Source organism: Zophobas morio, unplaced genomic scaffold, assembly GCF_036711695.1.
Source record: "Zophobas morio isolate AGI-343-1 ecotype UQ-CSIRO unplaced genomic scaffold, CSIRO_AGI_Zmor_V1 ptg000012l, whole genome shotgun sequence".
NCBI classification, from domain to species: Eukaryota; Metazoa; Arthropoda; class Insecta; order Coleoptera; family Tenebrionidae; genus Zophobas; species Zophobas morio.
The window spans coordinates 28333296-28356924 of NW_026972117.1; the positions used below are offsets into that span (position 1 = coordinate 28333296).

Sequence of the window (23629 nt, forward strand, 5' to 3'; positions counted from 1 at the left end):
GAAAACATGAAAGTAGCCAGTCGTCCGGTGGACTCGATTACAAAACATGACAAAATTAACCGAAGTAAAAGAATCTTTTAATTTCATTTATATACAACATAAATTTCTAATTAGACTTCTAAGTTTTATTAATCTTGATATTTTTGTGTATAATAAAACACTAAAGATCACCCAAATGTGTTTTGAAAAGTTTAGGAAAATTAAATCGGCCATTTCCTGAAAAAGTCGATTTAATTTTTATTTTTACATAATACATATTTTAAATAATTATTTAAAGATTAATTATAATTAATCTTCAAAAATCTTTAGAACTATTTATATAGAGTTTTCCTCACCACAGAAACAAAACCCATGCATATTAGATTATTTTTCAAAAGATTAATTAATGTTCTCAGAATTTTAAGAAAATTAGACGTAGGTTTTCAGATATCGAAATAAATAAATCACACATTTTCTTGAGACAGGGCCTGTGTCCCCGAGGTTTCAGGGAAATTGAATACATCCTTTCTAAAACAAATGATGAAAATGGTCGATATTATCAATATTAAAAAACTGGTCGAAGGTTGTTTCAACAGAATTTTCCTCGCCCCTGAAGTACAATGAAATGACATCCAGTATTTTCGAAAAATTATGAAATTTGATTTTGCGAATTTTACTTTTTATGAGAAACCCTATAATAAATATGTAATGTTAAAGTAAATGCAAAGAAGCTGATACGTGTATGTTTCAAATGAGTTTTTACTTTAAAAATTTTGTGGACACATATGTCAACTTAGATTGGTGCAGTGTAATACTATACCAAATTTTCGTTCCTGATTTAATCAATAAAATAAATTGATTCATTAATTCATTTTTTAAGCTACCTGCATAAGTTAATCCAAAAAATATGAACATTAGTAACATTTTGAGATGACGTCATCGATTTTTTGGGAGGAATAAACAGATACATTTTTTTTTTAAATTACCATGCTTACAATAAAGTTTGCAAGATTCCAAAGCGTTCGTTTTTGCAGTTCCTGATTTATTCATCAAAACAAATTGAGTCATTCATTAATTTTTTTGAGTCACCCTGTATAAGCAAATCTAAAAAATATTAATGCAACGACAATTACTAGCATATCATATTTCGCACATTTTAGATAGGATTTATTCCACAAGATTTTGAGGTGGCGTCATCAATTTTTTGAGGATAGGCAAATATATTTTAATTAAAAATTTACAGAGCTTATGATAACTTTAAAACATCTGCAAGATTTCAAAGCATTTAATTTTGAATTTTTTCCAAAAATTTGGACGTTTCAAGTAAAAACTCACTCGGATACATAAACTACACGTGTAAGACTATGTTATTTTATACAATTTAAAACCCATTTAGTATTACATTCTTGCTTATTATTATAAGCAGGAATAAAACATATTGCTTAATTCGAATTGATCTGGGTCGCATTATTTATTTGATACAATTTAAGACGACGTGATTATGTATACTATATCAATTTGACATTTTTGTGAGAAATACGTAAATAAATTTTAATTACGATTTTGCGGGATTTATAAGCTTCTGCTACACTGAAAACTTCAGATTAACCAGTGCAGCAATCTCAGAAATTCCTCCTTCAAAGTATTGTCAGTAGTCAAACCGCAAATCACAAAGAGAGGAAGATACAAAGAGACGGAAAACGGGAAATCTGCATTCATTTCTATACCGTCGTTTAAAGCAACAATGACTGCATCTGGGCGTGAATTCTTGTCAGATATTAATAAATCTGTATAAAAAGCTTAAAGAGACAATGCCAGTTTTTAATAACAGTTACAGAAAAGGATGCATTTTATTAATAACTGCAACAATTTGTAAAAACAAATCGTCACCACTGACGTCAACCTGTTATGATATCCTAAAGAGCTACGAGTTTTCTATAAATGTTAGACGTCGATTGACATCGATCCTTGACCTGCGGCCAAGATTACCATCGGAATGACGTACATAAGTGCAGTTGCAAAGCGTCTATTTACGAGTGCAGAGAAAACTTGAAAATTTTGTAATTATTATTTTAGTCCGTTTAAAGTCAATATAGAATATAGTATCTAAATATAAAAAGTATGTTGTGGTTGACAAGTAACAGAAAACATTTATTTTGTAAATACACCTACAATTTTCGATATTTTAAAAAGTTCAATGTTGACAACTTGCAATCTGACGGTAGTCTGACAAGACAAAAATTCCCTCACAGACAAATCTTCTAAAATCCATAGCTATATTTGATTGTGTTTTTATTGCTCGCTAGGAATAAGGAAAGTGTTGTGTTAGCGTCGCTATTTCAAAAAGATATTAAATAATCTAGGATTCTACGTAGAAACTCATTTTATCACTGATTAATAAAACAAGGAGGATTAGAGAAAAAAACGGCGTTCATAACAAGATTCAAATAAACGTACCGCATGCGTATATGGAAAATTGTTGCGTAAATCCCACCTACGTAAAATCTGAAAGGTCATGTTTTAGCATCTAATCCTTACAAAGGAAAAACTAATGCCAAAGGACGTACAAAGACATGCGGACAAATGACGTAAAAAACAAAAAATCATAACGGTCCATTTCACTGTTCTGCTATCACATTTTTAGCAACGGTTCGATTTATGTGGAACAATTAATTAAAATAACAAGGCGCAATGACATTTCATCTTCAAAACCATATTTGCAAATGAATGAATCACGCCATGCTACGGTAATCAGAATTATGAGGAAAGGAGGAACCGCTAACTTCAATTTCATTAATGCTATGCTCATCTTCGTCATCTTCACTAGATGGATGGTGTTAAATCGCATTTAACTTCCACTTGTAATCATTTAAATTATACATCCAATAAATCAATATCAAATTTAAACAAGTTTTAACTGAATTTAAAAATAAAAAAATCTTAACTGGAAAATTTTCTACACGAGCAGTTCACCTATACATTACTACTTAGTATTTCACCCCGTAATTACACTTTGCTTTCAAATAAGCATTAACCACCATCAATTATTATTTTAGCTCCGTACTCTCTGGTTACTGAAGGATTATATTAAATGTATTATACCTACTATTTTTCATCCCTAATGTTTTCATAAGATAAATTAAAAATCCGAATTTGGAGCAAAATTGCTCTTTTCATATAAAGTCTGAAACACTTTCAAGATTAGCGTTTCATTAATAATTGGAACTAAGCGTTAGCTTTGCCAACGGTAACTACTTAAAAGATAAAAGAAAATTAATTTAATGTAGCTTCGAGCTTCGTCGCACCCCAAGAAAAGCTAAAATCCATTGTATTGGATAGCAAAAATCATATTTGCATATTTCTTAATTAATAATACTAAATTCTTTAAACCGATATACTTTAAATTGCTGCCAAAAACAATAATTGGATGATGTCCTTTTTTTAACGGAATAATATCTCTTATTTATCTTTTATTTTCAGGAAAATGTTCCACAAAACAGACTGTTTTCGGTTGTGCGAGGACGGTTAAGACAAGTGGCAGCATCCCTCCAGGCAGCAATTCGTTTTCGACGTTTTTCCCGAAGGGATTCGCACCCACCGGATTGGTTTGTGGACAAAAGTCACCAGGATGAAAATGCTGATGCGATGGATACTCCAGAACCCACTTGTTGGGGTCACAGGATTGTTGTTGATCCAGCGCTTCCGTCCTACTATAAGGTCCATAAACTTTTTAGTCACTTCTCTCCTAAGTCGTTAACCTTTTATGCAGGACATAATAGAGCTTCAAATGCAGTGGTTCGATTTAACAACTACTTCAACTAACTCTGATTCATTCAATTAGGAAGTTTGTGTTGAAATTACGAGTGTTCGCAATTTAGACTTAATGGGACGTAGGAATAAATTTGTTCGACGACCGAGGGAAACAAAGAATTTTTTTGTTTTTAAACTTCCAAGCAGCCGTATGAATACGACTCTAACACAAAGGTGTTTAACTGATTATATGCAAATTTATATTGGTTAGAAGCACCAAATTATGAAAAAGAGTAATCAAAGTGAATCTGTTTCATAGAACATATATACTTAATTCGCCAAATGATTTTTATTTAATTTTTTAGTATAAATCAATGCATGCATCAACTAAAAGACCATTTTCGCGATAATTATTGTTTAGTAAAGTTTAGTCAAAACAATATTTTTGTGGCGCAAATCATGTGTTTTTATCAAATAGTTACTTATACTAATAGAAGTCAGTTTATACTTAATACCTAACTACTCGGGCTAAAGTAATACGAATTTGCTAACATAACGAAACAAAAGATATAATTCCCTGTAAAAGAATATTTCCTTGTAAAGCAAATTCGACGGAGCTACAATCCTCACGATTTATTTTATGTAGAAACTTCCTATGTTTAAAGTTCACTGAATCAGAACTTTAAAAATTGTCTTTTGTTTGTTCCTAAAGAACAACACTTGAAGACTCTAGTCAGTTCCTTGATTGTATTTCTATTTGCTTTGCCTGCACTGTTGCTTCATATTCAGTTAACTTCATACGTTCCATGAAATTTAAGGTAATTTTGAAAATAAGATATTTTTTGTGCCATAATTGTGTTTAATGCAAGAATTAACCAACAACAAAATGCAAATAACTTAATAAATTTTAATTTCATGCATAGTGAAATATGGCTGTTCATTTATTATAAATGTTTTTAAATTTTACATCCTACTTTGCACGCATATATTCTGCATTTCTATTGCGTTTCTGGTACTACTAAGGATCACACAGTAACTAGTTCTAAAAATAAATTGTAAACTAAAATCTGACAAATCACACTGCCTAAAAGTTGTTAAAAATCATTGCATCATAGTGAGTATGAGGTGAAATATCAGATTCTTTTAGTACCAATTTATTTAAGGATCCGCTGACAAAAACTTGTATTGTCCTCAGATATTGTCACACGGATACTAATAGTGTCATAATGAATGCGTAAAAACATGTGATTCACTAATAAAGCATATTGTTACGATAATCGGTGAGCTAAAATGGGCGTGGGTAAAACTCAACAATTCATTTCTCAATAACTCAAATTTACACGACGGATTACACAGCGATTTTGTAGAAAACTTGACTGTCTTCGCTCAGCTCGACTTGTTGACTGAATAATCGTTCCCGACAATGGCCTCTATTTAAATCGATACATTTCTCTGAATGGATCGCGTAGGCCGCTTCTAGGTATTTCTGGACCCCGCAATCGAGATTTCCGGTAGCCGGCTCCAGACTTGTATTTATGCGAACACCACCCGGCCGCCGTCACCGACCATGAGTCACCCATCATCGCCGCACATACTAGAAAACACATAGGCGTCGTACTCGGCCGGTGTATGGGTTTATTTCGTAACAATATGAATTAATGTGAATTTAATAAACAGTTTAAAATTCCGAAAAAAAATTGTCAAAAATGTTGTTGTGGAACATATTGCAGCAAATTATTATTAAATGATTAATAACTACTTATTTCATTTCTCTCAGACATGCAGTTCATTAGAACAAATCAAAATTACGAAGTCAATTCTTCAACACTAAAGTTTAATATTTTCAAAAGTTTAATGCAGGGCTTGTTTTAACCAATTTTTCGAGTTCTTCGGAGCACTCGATATATTCCAATTGAAGGTTTATAATTGTAGTATATTTTTTAAATTCCCATGCAGGTTATTCCAAGTTTCTTGAATTTTTTTTTTTGCAATACATATTTTGTGCCGAGATAAATAAAGGTAGATACTTTGTTGTTAAATAAAATTTAATCTTAATGTGTCAAAAAATATATTAATTGTTACATTTTTGACATATCGATATTTCGCATTTTTCCAATAGAACATCCTATGTTTTATTATACTTCATCTTATGATTTCTGTATGTCAAAATCAGTCATACCTTATAAAATGATAGCCCCGCCCACCCGCCATTGTTTTCTTGGAAAGTATATCATTCGCCAAAGACAGTATTTCCTTATCAAGGACTAGCCCCGCCCACCCGCCCCCTATTTTCTTGGAAGGTATGTCATTTGCCAAAAGCAATTTTATTGTGTCAAGGACTAAGCCCTCCCACCCCCAGTCTTCTCATTCTAAATACTAATTTTATTTTTACTGAGTATATAATCATTCATTTCATTCAGAACGGATAAAATTAATCACCGAAATGAAGACAGGGTGGGTGGGCGGGGCTAATAATGTTCTTCTATGGAGTGGGAGTGGAAATTAATAGAATCTAGGATGTAAAAAGAGTAAAAAAAAAGCGCCAACCGTAAATTTTTTGTTATACTATTTGCTGCTGCCACTGTAAAAATTTCTATATTTCAACTGATGATTTTGGTAGAACGATAGAAATTTTCGAAGAAATGAGGCCGAAAATGATTTCTGGATGTCAAAATCAGTCATACCTTATAAAATGATAGCCCCGCCCACCCGCCCTTGTTTTCTTGGAAAATATATCATTCGCCAAAAACAGTTTTTTCTTATCAAGGACTAGCCCCGCCCTCCCGCCCTCCATTTTCTTGGAAGGTATGTCATTTGCCAAAAGCAGTTTTATTTTGTCAAGGACTAAGCCCGCCCACTCCCAGTCTTCTCATTCTGAATACTAATTTTATTTTTACTGAGTATATGATCATTCATTTCAATCAGTCCGGATAAAATTAATCACCGAAATGAAGACAGGGTGGGTGGGCGGGGCTAATAATGTTCTTCTATGGAGTGGGAGTGGAAATTAATAGAATCTAGGACGTAAAAAAAAGTAAAAAAGGCACCAATCGTAAATTTCTTGTTATACTATTTGCTACTGCGACTGTAAAAATTGCCAGATTTGAATTGACGATTTTGGTACAACGATAGAAATTTTCGAAGAAATGAGACCGAAACTGATTTCCGGATGTCGAATTCTACAGGAAAATGTCTAGCTAATTTTCGAAAATGGTTGATAAATGGTTGAAAATGTCAAAAGTGTAAAAATCAGTCATACCTTATAAAAAACTATGTGTGTTCTTTTTTTTGTTAAGCATTTTCTATATTTAAAGGTGATAGTTATTGCGCGATTTTTTACTTTTTAAGAGACACCCCGATACAGGTGTTCTGTTTGAAAAAAATTAAAAATCGATATTTCAAAATTGGAATCTTTCAGATTGTTTTATAAACACTCTGTGTATTAAAATTTAATTGATACCACAACATACCTCTGCTTATCTCTCAAACAAAAAGTTGCATTGCTAAAAAAAATCAAAAAAGCTGGAATAACGTGGCAATGCCACCTACGAGTTAAACAACTCTACCCGGATCCTCTTGTGCGGCTCAACTCCACCTAGTCGCTTTTTGAATTTTATTAGCAATGCAAGAGTTTTATTTATTTATTTATTTATTTATTTATTTATTTATTTATTTAAAAATGCTATCTAGTGCTATCTTGAAACTGATTAAAGAAGGGCTTTCGATTATACTTGGAAATATAGAGTTCCAAATACCGAAAATCCACTGCGGGAGGAAGAATTGTCCCATTTTTGTTTTGAAAGCACATTTACGTAGTTTTAGTCTATGCCCTCGTGTTCTTGGATCAACAGATGTTGAAAAAAGATGACGAATAGCTAAATCGAGTTGTGATATTTTAAAGGTCGTGATAACATCTCTAACTTTACGGTGTTCAATTGTCAGTATTTTCATTATTTTAAGACGATCTTCATAGCTAGGACCATGAAAACCAAAAAGGATACGGGTGATGCAACGTTGAACCAGCAGCTGTTTATGCCTAACCCAGATTGAATGTGCGATGATTTCGATGAAAGCACAGGGGAAAGCTTTTCTTATCAAATACCCAATGAACTTACCTTTTTTTGACCGGAGATAAGATGTGAGAAGACCAGGACCAATGTTCTGTAATGGTGACACCCAAATCAATCTGCGACTATACATACTGCAACACGTGGTCACCAAGATTATATTGCATTTTGGGATTGATACTGTCTAGATGATGTACACAACATTTTTTGATATTGAAGGGTATAAGCCATTTTTGCGCCCATGCATAAAGTGTTATTAAATCCGCCTTTAAAACATTATTATTCTTCGAGGTGTTATACAATTTCAAGTCGTCAGCGAATAGGGCAAAAGGACTGAAAAGTTCTACGGTAAGATCGGCGATATAAATTATGAATAGTAAGCGGCCTAAAACTGTTCCTTGTGCAACCCGACTTAGGGCCTTGCGTGAATTACTAAGGCAGCCATCAATTTTTACTCTAAATGTTCGAAACGATAAAAAGCCTTCTATCCACTTAAGTAATCCACCTGTGACTCCAAAATGCTCAAGTTTGTGCAATAGGCGACGCGTCGGGACTTTATCAAATGCTTGGACGTAGTCAAAATAAATTACATCGACAGGATTATCGTTGTTCTCTGGACCAGTCATTGAGGCAGCTGAGAAGATTGGTAACTACCGATGGCTTGGGCACAAATCCTTGTTGCTCAACCGGAATGATCTCATGTTCATAAAGGAACTTCATCATAGAATGACATATAATGGATTCCATCAACTTACTAATCAGATATGTTAGGCTGATAGTGCAAAAATTTCCAATATCAAGTTGGTTTCCTTTTTTAAAAATCGGTTTGACAGTTGCTGTTCTCTAATCGTTAGGCAATTTACCGGTGATATATGATTGATTGCTGATGAGGAGAGTCTAGGACTTACGTAAAGGAGATTTAGGTTTCTGCAACTTTCGGAGCCTAGTATATACTTTATCTTCAAGGAACACAACATTAGTTAGTGAGAGTACATTGAGGTGTAGAAACTATAGAAAAATTTGTAGAAGGTTCGGCAGTGTTATGTTTCAGCAAAAGTATCTGCAAAAATATTTGCAGTTTTGTCATTATATGGAATTAATGCACATATGGAATTAATGCGCCAATGGAATCTCTCAACTGCGGTTTTCGAACTGATCCTCTGAGACTGTCACGAATGTATTTGTAAAAAGACTTAGGGTTTTTATTTGGAGCAAGTTGAGCTTCCTATGAGGATTTAGCGCTTTTAATTTTTTCGAAGCTAACTACCTTAATTTGAAAAAGTTCGGTGAGGAGCATAATCTACCACATTACTAATACATTTGACGGAGCGCCACAAATTTCTTTTGATACGGATCCTTTTAACCAATTCATCATTAATCCAAGGATTTTTGGTGGATTTCATAAATACTCTAGGGATAGAGTTGAGGAGGGTTAGTTCTTGAAGCTGGGATTTAAACGCTCCTCAATTTTCAGAAATAGTACTGTACTTAAGAGTTGATGCCCAGTCAACTTCAAGCAGATCTTTCTCTAACATTTGATAATTAATTTGTAGCCTGTATGCTGATCTAAAGACTCACTAGAATTGTCACATCGTTGTTTACCAATTGGGCTAGAATATTCTAGATTAGCAATTAAGTCAGGGTTATAGGAGAGAACTAGATCTAGCACAGAAGGGCACTGGTTTTTTCTATATCTGGTTGGCCCCAATACCATTTGATACAAATGAAAGTCGCTAATCAAATCTACCAGCAACTGCGAAGATCGGTTTAACGATCCAGAACACTCTAGCGGCCAATTCAGCTCAGGAACATTAAAATATCCACAAATGAGAACATTGTTTTGGTCATTAGCTAAGGCGGTCAGCGCATTAAATAAATTTAAATCAATATCAAAATCACTAGATGGGGCTCGATATGCACAATCAAGAACAACTGATGATGATTTTTCCGCTATTTTCACGATGTTCGAAGTGTCAATATCACAATAGAGACTGTGAAATTAGACATTACAAAATCGGATACTTATATGCAGACTCATCCTCCTCCTCTTATAGATTGACGATCTCTCCTAAAAAGACTGTATCCTGAATCCGGTAAATCTGAAGTAAGCCACGTTTCAGTAACCATCACAAAAGAAGGTTTATTCACTGCCATAACAGTTTCAAGGAAGCAATATTGATATAGATTAGTGGACATAAGAATAAAGAAGAAGTTACATGAGTAATTGAGGTGAATATAATAATTAATCATTTCGATCCAGAGATGACAAGGACAGAGAGGGAAGAAAGGGTCAGCTTCGTTACATAAAACTTACACCGGTTCCAGTAAATCCAGAGTGCCAGTAAAACTTCCAGTCGAATCGTTGGGCACAACTTTGTTTAAGGCTCAATTAAAGGAGTCATATTATACCACCTCTTGAAGTGAGGGCTCATTTACAGGTAAATCGTCGAAGGGGTTGGATCTTTTATGTGTGGCAGCATCAAGAGCATTGTTACTAGTATTGAATATCATAGTTTCTGTAACCATATTGTCGGATGTTGTGTCGGGTGTCGGGTGTCAGCATCATCAGTGGTAGCAGCATCAATGGGTTTAGTCAGCGGATCAGGCTTCGAGGAAACTTGTTATTGGATTGTACACTGACTGGCTATATGACCGGTCTGACGACATTTAAGACAAGCTTGGTAATCATATGTTAGGAAAATCTGATAGCTAGTTTCTTCATATTTTAATACCAAGGAGGAAAATGTAGTGTGACGCAACATGATTTTGTTTTGATTTCTAATCAAACTTGATCTAAATCTTCAACACAAAGAAAACCGTAAAGTAAGTAAATAAGGCAGGGGAGAAACAGGTTTGTATCCAAGACCCTTAATTAAGGAAAGAATGATATCATGGGGAATACTGAGAGAAACATTTGACATGATGATCCTTTGTGCTGGAGTAATGAATCGCTCAATGCCAACTTTTTGGTTATTAATCGTTAAATTCGGATGTTTTGAAACTAACTCGTCTACTAACGATTTTTCCTTGAGATAGATACATATTCGATTGTTCGAAAGGCAAAAAGAACATTCTTTGGTTAAACTATGTTGCTGACAGCAACAACATAGTCGGTTAGTTTGTTGTCGTTGATTGCACTGAGCTTGATCTTTCTTGGAAAATTGCAGATGATAATTAGAAGAAGCTGAACTACTCATGGTCGACTGTTAAAATTGGTAAATACGTATGTAGATTGTAACAAAACACGTTCATCGTATAACTGGAGGTGTTACATTTCACAGGTATGAACCCAAACCTTCTGTAATCTTCAGAACTAATCAATCACACACGGTCGACTTTTCAAATTTTTCACGCAAACACTACTTTAGAAAATATGCCCAAAAAATACGCACTGACACTCGATGCACCAGTCGTAAAATATTCTCCTCTTCCATTAAAAAAAAAATTGCAATAATGTTATTTTTAAGATTTGTGTTACAATATTTTATGGAGAGAAAAAACAGAGGTACGCACTTTGTTATGGTATCAATTAAATAAAGTTTTTTCACTAGCAGCCATGACGCATGCAAATGTCGATTCATTTAGAGGTAGCAAATTCAACTTTTGCGACTGCGGGTTCAAAAAGAAAAACTGAGGTTATGTACGCAATGTTTGACGTGATTATTTCTTTAAAAATGAACAAATGTGTGCTACTAACATTACTTGAGTATACGCATGGTAGTTGGTGGACGGTAGAAGATAAAATGATTCATTCAGCGACAAGTGTAAACGGTTTTCTTTGTGTTGAAGATTTAGATCAAGTTTGATTAGAAATCAAAACAAAATCATGTTGCGTCAAAAAATTGAACGTTTATTTTTTCAATTTATTGTCTTATGGTTTCTGCTAGTGAAAAAAATTGTATATTAACCACGGTTGCAAAGCCACTCCTAGACCTCGCGCTTCAGAGCCCTCGACGCTGCGCGTCTCGGGTTCTAATTTGCGCTCGGTCTAGAATGCTTGGCCTTGCAACCTTGGCCAATAATATACTATTTATATACAGAAATATAATTACATTAATTATAAAAAACGAAAATTTCAGGTTTTTTTTTAATAGAATACCATTTTATTACTGCACCTTACTTTATTTTTTGTTCTGGATGTGTCCCATCAACAAGTAAAAAAGCCTAATTTTAAACATAAAGCATACTTAACAAAAAATAAACAGGACAAACAACAGAAAATGAAAACTAAAATATCGATATGTGAAAATTTAAATTTCTTTATGAGCACTCTGCATACTAAAACCAAATTTTATTTATACCATACTAAAATACGTATCTTTATTTATCTCTCTACAAAATATTGTAACCAAAATTTTAAAAATAACACTATTGCGATTTTTTTGTGAACCTTCTCATTGCTAAAAAATTTCAAGAAAATTGGAATAACTGGCAACGTTACATCGGAATTTCAAAAATTACTATAGTTATAAGCTTAAAAAGAGGTCAATTTAGGAAAATGTTAAAAACATATAGGGTATTCCTTTTGAAAAACTAAGTTGTGTGTTAAGCCTTAAAAACACTCTACGTAGTTGAAAATATTATTGACATATGGTCCTCAAAGAACTGTACACCTTTTGTTTTTTTTCTATTTCCAATAACTAATGAAATATCGAAAAGCACACTAAGTGACTCATCCTCTATATATCCCAAAGCAAATCTTTATTTTTTTAAATTGCAAAATCATTTTAAAAATTAAAAATTTAACTAGTAATTATTATTGTTATTTATTAAAGAACCATTCACTGTTGACACATAATATTTACAAATTAGCTAAAAAAAAAGGGACAAATAAATACAGAATTTAAATTATTTTAAGAAAGTAACAGAAACGGTGCAATATTTCCTTACGGACAAGTGATTTCCAACTATAGTCTTTGCCATTTCTATTGAAACACCACCTGTCAATCGTAAATTTAGCAACGTTCATATTCAGAGAATTTTCGAATTAAAAGCCGTTGTCAATCAACCGAAAGCTGTTACCAATTGCTAAATTTTAAGCAAATCAACAGGTGGTGTTTCAATAGAAATGGCAAAGACAATACTTACTACATTTGTATACAATAAAAATGAGTTTTTAATAACTAACTGTGTACTACGTTACTTTTTATTTGGATCTACGTCTATTAACTACCTTTCAAGACTAATAGTAATACTAATACCTTACTTTTGATCTTGGTTTTCTGTATTTTTTTGACAATTTTGTTTATTAGTCTAGTTTTTATTATATCTTGGAAACAATTTTGATTTCTATTTACACACTATTCTACTACTGGGCTTTAAATTTCTTGATAACAAAATTATTTATTAATGCTAAATCAGTATTAGCTTTAGTATTTTTGTTCTCCTCTTCGCTAATTCTATACCGCAATATATCATAAAGGGAAATCTATGATTTATGAATGTCCTAATTCTGAACTTTTGGCGGTGTTGGAATCAATGCTTTCCACATCCCTGCATAAAAGGCAAAGCACAATTTTATTATACGGTACAAAGATAAGAGAGTTCTATGACATGAATTGTTTAATTATTTTCAAATTATCTATAGCATATTTCGATGAAAGAAAAAATAAGAAGCTGATAGCTTTGGAAAAACTAATACATATTTAAAGCAGATAACAAAAATTCTATGTACTCGTAATAATTTTCTATGCACAAATTAGTTTGCATTTATCATTTAAATACTTATAACATTGTAGATAACAAAATTGTATTGACATACTTTCTTTGCATATGAAGCCTATTGTTGCATAGGGGTTATTTGTCGAATTAGCATATTTTCGATTGTGTAAATCTTGACGAGAATTCAAAATTATGTGGGTTAACCACAAACCTATTATCTGATTAAAATAATAACTACAGTGAAAAGCTTAATGAGGAATAAATACTACCAGCATTTTTCCTTATGTGTGGTTAAAAGTTTTTAGTAAACATGTGTGTACCTTTTCTGTAGTGTTCACAATGAATTTGTCAAATTTTGACTTAAATAACCGCTCTTTGTTGCAGTGGCTGATGGTTGTATCTCTGGCTGTGCTCTACAACGTTATCTTTGTTCTGGGAAGAGCTGTGTTTTGGGAACTGAACAATTCAGTGCCATGGCTCTGGTGGACATTGGATTATCTCTGTGATACGATCTACATTGCAGATATTTTTGTTCATGCTCATGAAGGTAATTAACCATCCATAAGTAGTTATTTTAACGCTCTGCTTGCTTTCAAATAACGTAATTATTGATTCAGTTCATTATCAAAAGAAAGAGAACGTCGGAACAGAAATCAAACATCTGGCTACGAATTATCTACCTTTAGATAATCAGACGTCGTTCCACTCTAGATATCTCGAAGACATTTTACACGGGCGTTAAGTTTCTTCTTTACGTTTTAGGTCGACTACTTGTACATTTTAATGGTTTCAAAAAGTGTTAAGAAATTATGAATGCCGATTAAGTATATCTGTCGGGGACAAGTTGATATTTTAGTTAAAAGTTTCCTATTTTAAGTATATAATAAACATTTACAGGACGAAATGATAATGATTTACATATTTATCATAAAATCACTCATATTTTGCATCAGTTTGTTTTTTTCTATTATGGAACAACAGAATGGGTCACATTTTCATAATTTTTTTCAAAAGCATATATGTAGGTTAAAATCATACTTTAGCCTTTTTTTAAACAACCTGTACAGAGCAGATTAATATTAAAAAAAACTTACTTAATTTTCACCCTCTTAAAAGTTCTTTCTATATGTATATAAAACCTGCAGCCAACTAAGGTTGCTCCATTACCGGTGAATAAATTGGATTCATTTCTTTTTTCTTTACATATAAAAAAAAGAACTGCTTAATAAAAGAACCCTAGATTTCACCGAAGTTGTGTGAAACAATGAACAAGACGGTCTACGAGAACAAAACAGACAGATAATGTAAATTTATTTCATGATGAATTCTTGGATTCCACTCTCCCATGAGGCTTCGCTGGATTCGTTTTGTTGATGATTTGGTTATATTTTTTAAATCTTCACGAGGTACCTAATATTGAGATTAAAACAACATTTATCGTAATAATTCATATCCTTCGTCTTCACTAAAATTAAATTCAAACTTATCATTTATTTTACGATGAACTATAGATTTCCCATTTCTCATAAATTTATAGTTTTATGGTCTTCCATTTACATGTGAATATCGTCTACAAATCACTGTTTATCCTATTGAAATATTATAAGTAGTTGCCCAAATGATATTGTATCCAAATTTGGTCGGCTAGCTAGCTGTCCGAAGTTAAATTGTTCTGTTTCTATTTTGTTTTAAGTTCTTTAGTTTGGATATTTCTGGTAATGCGATGATATTGTGTTATAATCTTTGTTCTCTAAAATATTATTTAGACTACATCAACGATTTCATTTGATCTATCATTTGTTGGAAGCGGAAAAAAAAGCAATATACAAAGTCAGAGGTTTTTGCTGTATATGTATGACGATGGTGTCATCAGTCTCATAATAAACCATCTTTTTTTCTGTTTGTATACTCATATTCTTGTATAAGTAATTTTCAAATTTTATTTTGTTCGCAAGTGTTATTTCAGTTACTGAAAATAATTAAATCGATATTATTATCTATCTCTAATGATTATAGGATCGAAATGAGCCATGGAAGCGTGCCGCCTTCCCTTTATGTGTATTTTACTAAATGCCCAAGGACACACGACAAATACCACACGTAAAATTAACAAATTTATTGTGGTTAGACATCACAGTAAATGGTGAAAATGTTCACCAATTTGTTCAAGGCACATGTTCGATAATTTTTTCTTATTTTCAAAAATGTTCTGTAACATCCTCTCGTCATGTTTTGGACCCATTGTTCAATTTCACTCTCCGTTTACCAAATGTGATAATAAGACATAACAATGAAAGTGTCTTGTTCAACAGAATAAACTATTTTCACGGTGCTTCCTAGCACAAAAACGAAATTTTCGTACCCAAGCACCAAGAGTCTTGAAAACGACTATTTTGTTGTTTTGAGCTTGGATCAAGGAGAATTACTGTAATTCACACTTGAAAAACGTTAGAACAATAAAAGCGATGACTTTAAATGACAGGTTACAAATAACATCGATATCAAATTAGAAGTGTCATAATGAGGCATAATTTTAGCGAAGCGGGATTTTTGAAATCCATGGCCAACTGCGCCCTTAGAATTATTTATAAAAACCTTGTATTTTTACTTACACATTGTACGCTATTTTTATGATTTCATGATTTCTCGCCGTTGAATGACCCCTAGAGTATGAAAAAAATAGGTTTCTTGTTTCCATCTATTTGTCTACCTGCCACCCGTCCGCCTTATATCCGTCGCCTGAGTCGATTTTTATTAGAGAGATAATTTCCGAAAGTACGAAACCGATTGTTGTCAAATTTTAGAATGTAGGAGGCTGTAGCGGAATTATACAGGGCGTGCAGGATTTGTATCTAAAGACTTATAATTATTAAAATATATTTACGACACATCTTACTTCTACGACGGCTGGAGGACGAAGGGGAGAGTCGCAGCTCATCGCGCACGATCACCCTTCCGATGTTGTTACAGTTCATGGCGCGAAATTTAAATTTAAAAATTTAGCGACTACAGTTCGGCCATTCTGACTTAGGACGACCTCGTCCGTTACAACCAATCTAATTTTACGTAATAACTGAATCATAAACTTAACACTAAAGTTACAAACATGTAGTATATGTACAAGACATAAAGTTATTTCACGGAAAATGGAAAAATAGTCTACTATTATATGCTTTAAGACACAAGGTGTATACAGCTGACTAACATAACTATGTGACATAAATACGTAAAAATGACAACTATAAAACATAAAAAGTTAGCAAATAATACATAAAAGCACCTAACGTGTATACAGCTGACTAACATAATATTAAGTGACGTAATCACATAATCTACAACATAATAAAGTTAGCGGATACATACATAAGACTTACATACCACAGCTGACCATAAGTTACATACAATTGAGATCGGCATGACGAAATAACACAAGCTACAATAAAATAATCCCACCTAACCACAAATACATACAAAATACATATAAGAACTTATAAACAAAAACAAATCTTATTAGGTCTCTTGCGTATCTAGCGAACAACTTGAATTTACATCACTACCTAACCAAGGCTTCATCCTTGAAGAATCGTAAACCCCTTTAAACGGTATTTGCGTATGCTGGAAACCCTCAATATCTGTTATGAAATACCTATCGTGAGGCAGTACAGCACTAATTACATATGGTCCCCTAAATTTCGGAATCAACTTTTTGTTCACACCAGGCGTGACATCTGTGTTTGAAATCATAACAAAGTCATGAACTTTATACCGTCGAGCAGGTTTCCTCTTTTTATCATAAAGTTCTTTATTGTAACTTTGGCTAACTTGTATGTTCTGAGAGGCATTGGCTCGGAGCATATTAATGTCAGACCGCACATCAAATTCATTACTTAAGAAATGACTTAAAGCGTCATCAACTGGGCCGCGTTGATTTCGTCCGAACAATAACTTACTTGGGGTTTCCTTCGTACTGCGATTAACAGTGTTGTTAATGGCAAATTCTACATCGGGCAGTTTTGTATCCCATTTATTTAAGGATGGGGTAATCTTTGCAAGGATAGGAGTGATGTCACGATTACATCTCTCCATTTGACCATTTGCCCTTGGAGCCCCGGAAGCGATTTGAATGTGTTCCACTGAATTTATTTGAAAAAAGTCGGCTAAAGAAACAGAAGTAAAACAAGACCCTCTATCGGAGACAACCCGCATTGGCTTACTATAACAATCGAAGTAGTGATTTAAGTGTTTGATGACTTCATTAACATTAGTCGTTTTACAGGGATAGAGCTTCACAAACTTAGTGAACCCATCTTCAACTTCAAAAATATATTTGTAACCTCTTGGCGTTTTTTCCAAAGGGCCATAATGGTCAATGTGTATTGTATCGAACGGAATATTTCCTTTGGGTATAGAATGAAGATAGCCTTCTTTTTCCCGGAGTTAGGAGAGTACGCGATACATTTTAAGCAATGGGAAATATAATTTTTAACTTTATCCCTCAACTTCGGAAAACAGTAAAACCGTGTAATTAATTCGACTACCTTGTCCCTCCCCACATGACCAAACTCATCATGGTACATCCTAATAACTTGATACTCCATCGCTTGAGGTACATAAAATAGTAGCTTGTTAGATCCCTTAAAATACACTAACCCGTTTCTTAATTCAAATTTCTTGTGTTCTCGCTCTTCCAACAAATTCCTAATTTTGATTATGTTACCGTCCTGCATTTGTTGAAGAGATAATGTCGTTTCAAGGGTATTATCTTCAAGTATTAAAATATGATTACGACTTAGGGCATCTACGTGTTTCATCCGGTCAGAATTACGGTGTTCAACGGTATAGTCGTAATTTTGTAACCATAATGCCCAACGGGCGATTCTAGGATTTAAATCTTTTTTTGACAACGTTAAACGAAGGCTATCACAATCTGTGACTATTTTGAACTTGATCCCATGTAAATACGTATGAAATCGTTTTAGTGCATAAATAATAGATAAACATTCTAACTCAAAACTGTGATATTTACTTTCGGGAGTTGTTGCGCGTTTACTGAAAAATGCAATAGGATGAAATTTTTGATCATGCTGTTTTTGCAACAATATTGCTCCATAGCCTAATGAACTAGCATCGCAATGCAATTCAGTTTCAGCTGTTGGTGAATAAATCGCTAGTAATGGACAGGAGACTAGAGAATTTTTTAATCTTTCAAAGGATTCTAATTCAGCTTGACCAAAATTAAATGCAACATTTTTTCTTGTTAAGTCAGTCAACGGTTTTGCTATTTCCGAAAAGCTTCTAACAAACCTTCTAAAATAACTAACTAATCCCAAAAAGCTCTGAACATCTTTGTGATTTTTTGGTGTCGGAAATCTAAATACAGACTCAATATGATCATTACATGGCGAGATACCCTCGGCAGATACTTGGTAACCCAAGTAATTTATCGTCGTCATCAAAAAACAACACTTGTCCAGCCTTAACTTCAACTTATTTAATTTAACTAATGCCAACACTTCTTGCAAAATATCAATGTTGTCCTCAATTGATTCTGTGGCAATTAAAATATCATCTAGAAAGATTGAGATCTTGTTTTGACTCAAAAGACTACGAAAAATTTTGTTTATATACCTCATAAAAATTGAAGGACTATTACAAAATCCGAAAGGCATTCTTAGATATTCGTACTGCCCCATAGGTGTGACAAACGCTGTGTACTTTGTCGAATCATCAGTTAACTTGACATGATGGAAGGCGCTTTGTAGGTCTAATTTAGTGAAGAACTTTTTATTCTTTAAACTATCTAACTGATCGTCGATCAAAGGTAAAGGATATCGATCCCTAACAACTAGTTTATTCAACTCCCTAAAATCTAGACATAATCGTAATTGACCGGACTTTTTCTTAACTAAAACAATTGGAGAAGCATACGGGGAGTTGCTCTCTCTAATTATGCCCTGTTTGAGTAAATCATCAAGTATAACTTGTAACTTGTCCCTTTCAAAAAATGACAAACGCCTTGGTTGGAAATGAAATGGGGTATGCTCAGACTTTACAATAATTTGGGCTTCAAAATCTATTGCAGGAATATCTGGTTCTTTAGCTACTAGGTGCTGGTTTAAAATGTCATGCAGTTTAAAATTTATGACTGGGTCCACATCAGGATTAACAATAAAGTTTTCATCTGGGGTTTTAAAAATATCTGGATCTATTAACAGTAATTCATTTGAGCCAGAAGGTTTGAAAAATGGTGGTTCGTCAGATATTTTATTCAAAATTACCTGCTGGTTATTAAATTTAACCTCTAAATTAGGTTGAAACAAGAAATTTCTTCCCAAAACCAAATCGGCCCTCATTGTCTCAGGACTGACAATATGAAATAAAGTACTTAACTGAATAGAATTAAAATGAACAGTGCCCTCATATAACCCTAAAATATCTACCACAGACGAATTTATACCAGAATAACTAATACAAGAACTGTACGCCTTCCTAAATATTACTGGCACAAAACTGTCTTTAATTAATGATATAGGACTACCTGAATCTAAGACGCCATTTAACTCCCATGGACAAATCCAAGGATCCAATTTCACGGCTATGCTGCAGTCTGCTGGTGCCACTTCCTCAATCAGCAGAGTTGATGGTCCTGGACGCTCTGTATTGGTAAAAGTGGTGGAACGTCCTACTTCAGGTTTCGATGGACATTTGTTTGAAAAATGTCCCAGTATTCCACATTTATAACAGGAGCCCTTTTCCCTCCTTGGCCTTGGGCAGTGCGCTGCTATGTGCCCACTTAAATTGCAGTTGTAGAGCGGCCGTCAGAACGAAAGGTGACATGGGCGGAGCTTAAGATGCGCGCCTATCCATTACCAGTGGCGTAACCGACGTGTATCAAAAAGGTCATTAAAATAATAAATGCTCTGAGGAACTTATTAAACAAAATTCTTAATACCATTAAATACAAAGTGGCCAAATACTTAAATAATAATTTAAAAAAACAGAGAATAAAATTAAATAGAAACTTAATCTCAGTTGTACTCATCATCATCTAAAGGTGTCACACCCAAATCATCGGTATGTGTTTTTGATGTAGAAGGTTGCTGGGAATATGTATAAAAGTCTTCTTCATCGGAAGTTTCCCCAAAACTTTCATCAGAGGACCCTGTGTTAACCATAAATTCAAATTCTTCTAAAGCCTCATCCAACATTCTCTCTCTAATTATATAGTCATCTTCGGTCTTTGCCACATGACTACAAATAGCCGCCCAATTATCTGGCGTAATTTCTGCAAAACGTTTTCTTGCCAAAGTTTCAACATCTTTTAATTTAAAAGTAGTATTTTGCCCAGCAACCCAGTTTTTTACATTTGCCCATATCTTCTCAATGGGATTCAGTTCTGGGTGATATGGTGGTAGTCTTAACACTTGGTGACCGTGTTGTGCCATTAATAAATCTAATTTATACACGCGATGTTTACTTTTATATTCTTTTATAACTTGGTAAAGTTCTGGCTTAGTAAGATTCGGATCTACTGGAATTTCTTTTTCCTCTAACCATAAAAGCATATTTGCTTTTCTTGTAGCCGACGTTGGTTCTTGTATGTCCCTAATATTGTGATAAGACGCGTTATCTACCACCAAAACTGAATTATCTTGAAGATTCGGGATTAATTGGTTCTGTAGCCACGTTTGAAAATTTTCCCAGTTCATTTCATCATGGTAGTCTCCAGACTTGCTTCCTATATAATCATAATAAAAATATTAAATAATATACCAGTAGTATATGACAAGCAAGAAATTTACCAGACGTAAATATCAAGAGTCCATTCGTTACAAAGCCAGATTCGTTTCCTGCATGAACAATAATGAGTCGTTTTCCTTTGGCAATTGGTTTGCGAATTAATTTATCACTACCATCTGTCCATTCATAGGGGGTTGTATGCGATGCATGAATATAAGTTTCGTCGGTGTATACAATGTTTCTGCCTTCAGCACGATACTGCATAAGTTTTTTTAAATACTCAATCCGTAGCAATCGCACGTCGTGTCTTTCCATCAAAATTTTTTTATTATCCTTAGTTTTTTTCCATCTTCAATATATATTTTTATTGTATAAAGTATTTATTAAGAAATAAATTACTTACTGAAACCCCATACGCATAAGTAATCTTTTAAGTGATGATTCACTACCATTGAATGGAAGACCAGATTCTTTAATTTTTTGTAAAAAAGCTAAAAATTAGTAGTAATAATAATTTTTCAAAACATGTATTGCAAAAGGTTAGTTGAACATGCCTAACTGGTTAGTAAAAATCAAAACTACCCATTATTACTTTTCTTGTTGTAGGCAAATATTTCAAAGCACCAAAAGCATGCGCAATAAAAATATAAAAATAAAATAACATAACTGACCTTCTGTCTGGTTTTTTTTTTTTTTTTAACTAGATACTATGTTACCAGGCATTGTTGGTCGCCTTTTCTCGACCACGTGAAAGTTATAAAACATGTTTCGAATAGTTTGTTCGAAATTTTGGTCAATATTTGTAACTCGTGGTTGTGGCTTTGTTTTTTTAGGCGTTGTAAACGATGCTTTGTCTCCAGATTTAACGACTTTGTTTTCTTTAGAAATGCTGACAAATGTATTTTTAGATATTCCTGTGGCTACCATAACTCTCTCTCTAAAATTTGCTATCGGAATAGTAATTCCCTCCTCAGCTTCTCTTTTCATAAAATCAATCACTCTAGCTATTACTTCTCTAGTCTGTGATCGCAAGAGCCTGCCTTTGCCGGTTTTCGAAGCAAACATTTCTACTACTGTAAATGAAATTAAAAAAAATACGATATTTTCTTTAAATAAACATAAATTAAAAGTGCTGCTTGTAGGTGAGCAGAGAAAAATGTTGTGCCTCGGTGGGAATCGAACCCCACGCCTCACGCTCTCCGGGCAAGCATCCTAACCACTAGACCCCGTGGCCACTTATCTTTCTCTGCTTACCGACGTCTTATTGTGCCGCCACACTGATGTTATTTATTTTATTTATGAGTAGGTACTTACTAAGAACAATAAAACTCAGAGCAAAATTGTCTTGAAAAAGACAGATTTTTTAAAACAAACAAGCAAAAAGAACGAGGAAACGCAAGGAAATAGCAAAAAGACACGAGACGCTGACACCACACACGAAGACAGTACAAAAGTAAAATAAATTAACGGCGCTACTGCCTTATGTTTCCATCCCTCGAGAGCTACGAATAGACTCGACCAACGTAACTTGCTTTACTGCGCAACCCACGTGATGGGCCTTTTTGTTGTGATTGTCACTCTAACACTTTCTTGGCGATGATTTGTTTCCTTCAGCTGATGTGCTTCGCTGTCCTGTTGGCATCACACTTCTATTTACTTTTGTCACTGGTGGGGTGGTCTTTGTTCTAATGGTTTCATAGATCTCCAATTTCTTTTTGAACTCGTGCAAGGTACTGGCACCATATAAAACAACTTTATTGGTTAATGAATCATTAATCCCATCTATGATGTACTGAATAAGTGCCTCAACCTCTACATTTCCTCGACTAGCCAACTCCCTCATACTTAAAAAATACTCGTGGACATCCTCATCCTTTCGTAAACTTCGTTCCCTTAATATTTGATGCAACTTAGCACTATTTATCTTCTTTCCGAACTCACTCTTAAGTTTTTTCTTTAACTTTCCCCATGTGCTAATATTTGTCTCACTTTGAACATAAATCTTAGCCAAACCTCTTAGTGATTTCTTTGCAAAGATCAATTTTTGCAAGTCATCCCATCCAAATAAAAGGGCAGTCTCTTCAAAGTCTTGAATCCACCTCTCAACCGGATAAGAACTCTTCCCATCAAATGTGCGCAGCGAGTCTTCAACATCCCTAAAACTTAAAATGAACCTTTGGGGCGCTGCTACGGGGGCCTGTTGGTCTTCCTCTTCCACTTCATCCTCAAGGTCGGATTGTTCATCCTCGTCAGCGTCATCAGCCTCGTTTTCCGCAATTAAATTCTCCAAATTTGATAAAGCCATACAAATGCGCCGTATAAGCGTTGGTTTCTCACCGGAGTAGTCCAATTTTATAACATTGCACGCCGCAATTAAATCAGCCAACGGTATGTTTTGCTCCACATACGCAACTTTGTCCTTAAATTCGTCA

The 23629-nt window shown here is 33.9% G+C and overlaps 2 protein-coding genes across 3 annotated transcripts in view; one reads left to right on the forward strand and one right to left on the reverse strand.

The window, feature by feature from the left end:
* Positions 1-23629, forward strand: part of Cnga (Cyclic nucleotide-gated ion channel subunit A) — a 144032-nt gene that overhangs the window by 65218 nt on the left and 55185 nt on the right. For both annotated transcript variants that reach the window (XM_064055034.1, XM_064055035.1), the window contains 2 exons: positions 3460-3696; positions 13842-14004. In XM_064055034.1, the coding sequence (XP_063911104.1) occupies positions 3460-3696; positions 13842-14004 (400 nt within the window). The remainder of the gene's footprint in view (positions 1-3459; positions 3697-13841; positions 14005-23629) is intronic.
* On the reverse strand, positions 20486-21818 carry LOC135127761 (uncharacterized). Its single transcript, XM_064054353.1, has 3 exons — positions 21601-21818; positions 21260-21546; positions 20486-21195 (listed from the first exon to the last, which is right to left on the reverse strand). The coding sequence occupies exons 1-3, from the start codon at positions 21615-21617 to the stop codon at positions 20486-20488; spliced, it is 1014 nt and encodes a 337-aa protein (XP_063910423.1). The 5' UTR covers positions 21618-21818.

Excerpts from the sequence above, each read along its gene's own strand:
- LOC135127761 (XM_064054353.1), bottom strand. Across the intron at positions 21,196-21,259 it reads ACTCTTGATATTTACGTCTG|GAAGCAAGTCTGGAGACTAC; the intron begins GTAAATTTCTTG and ends ATGATTATATAG.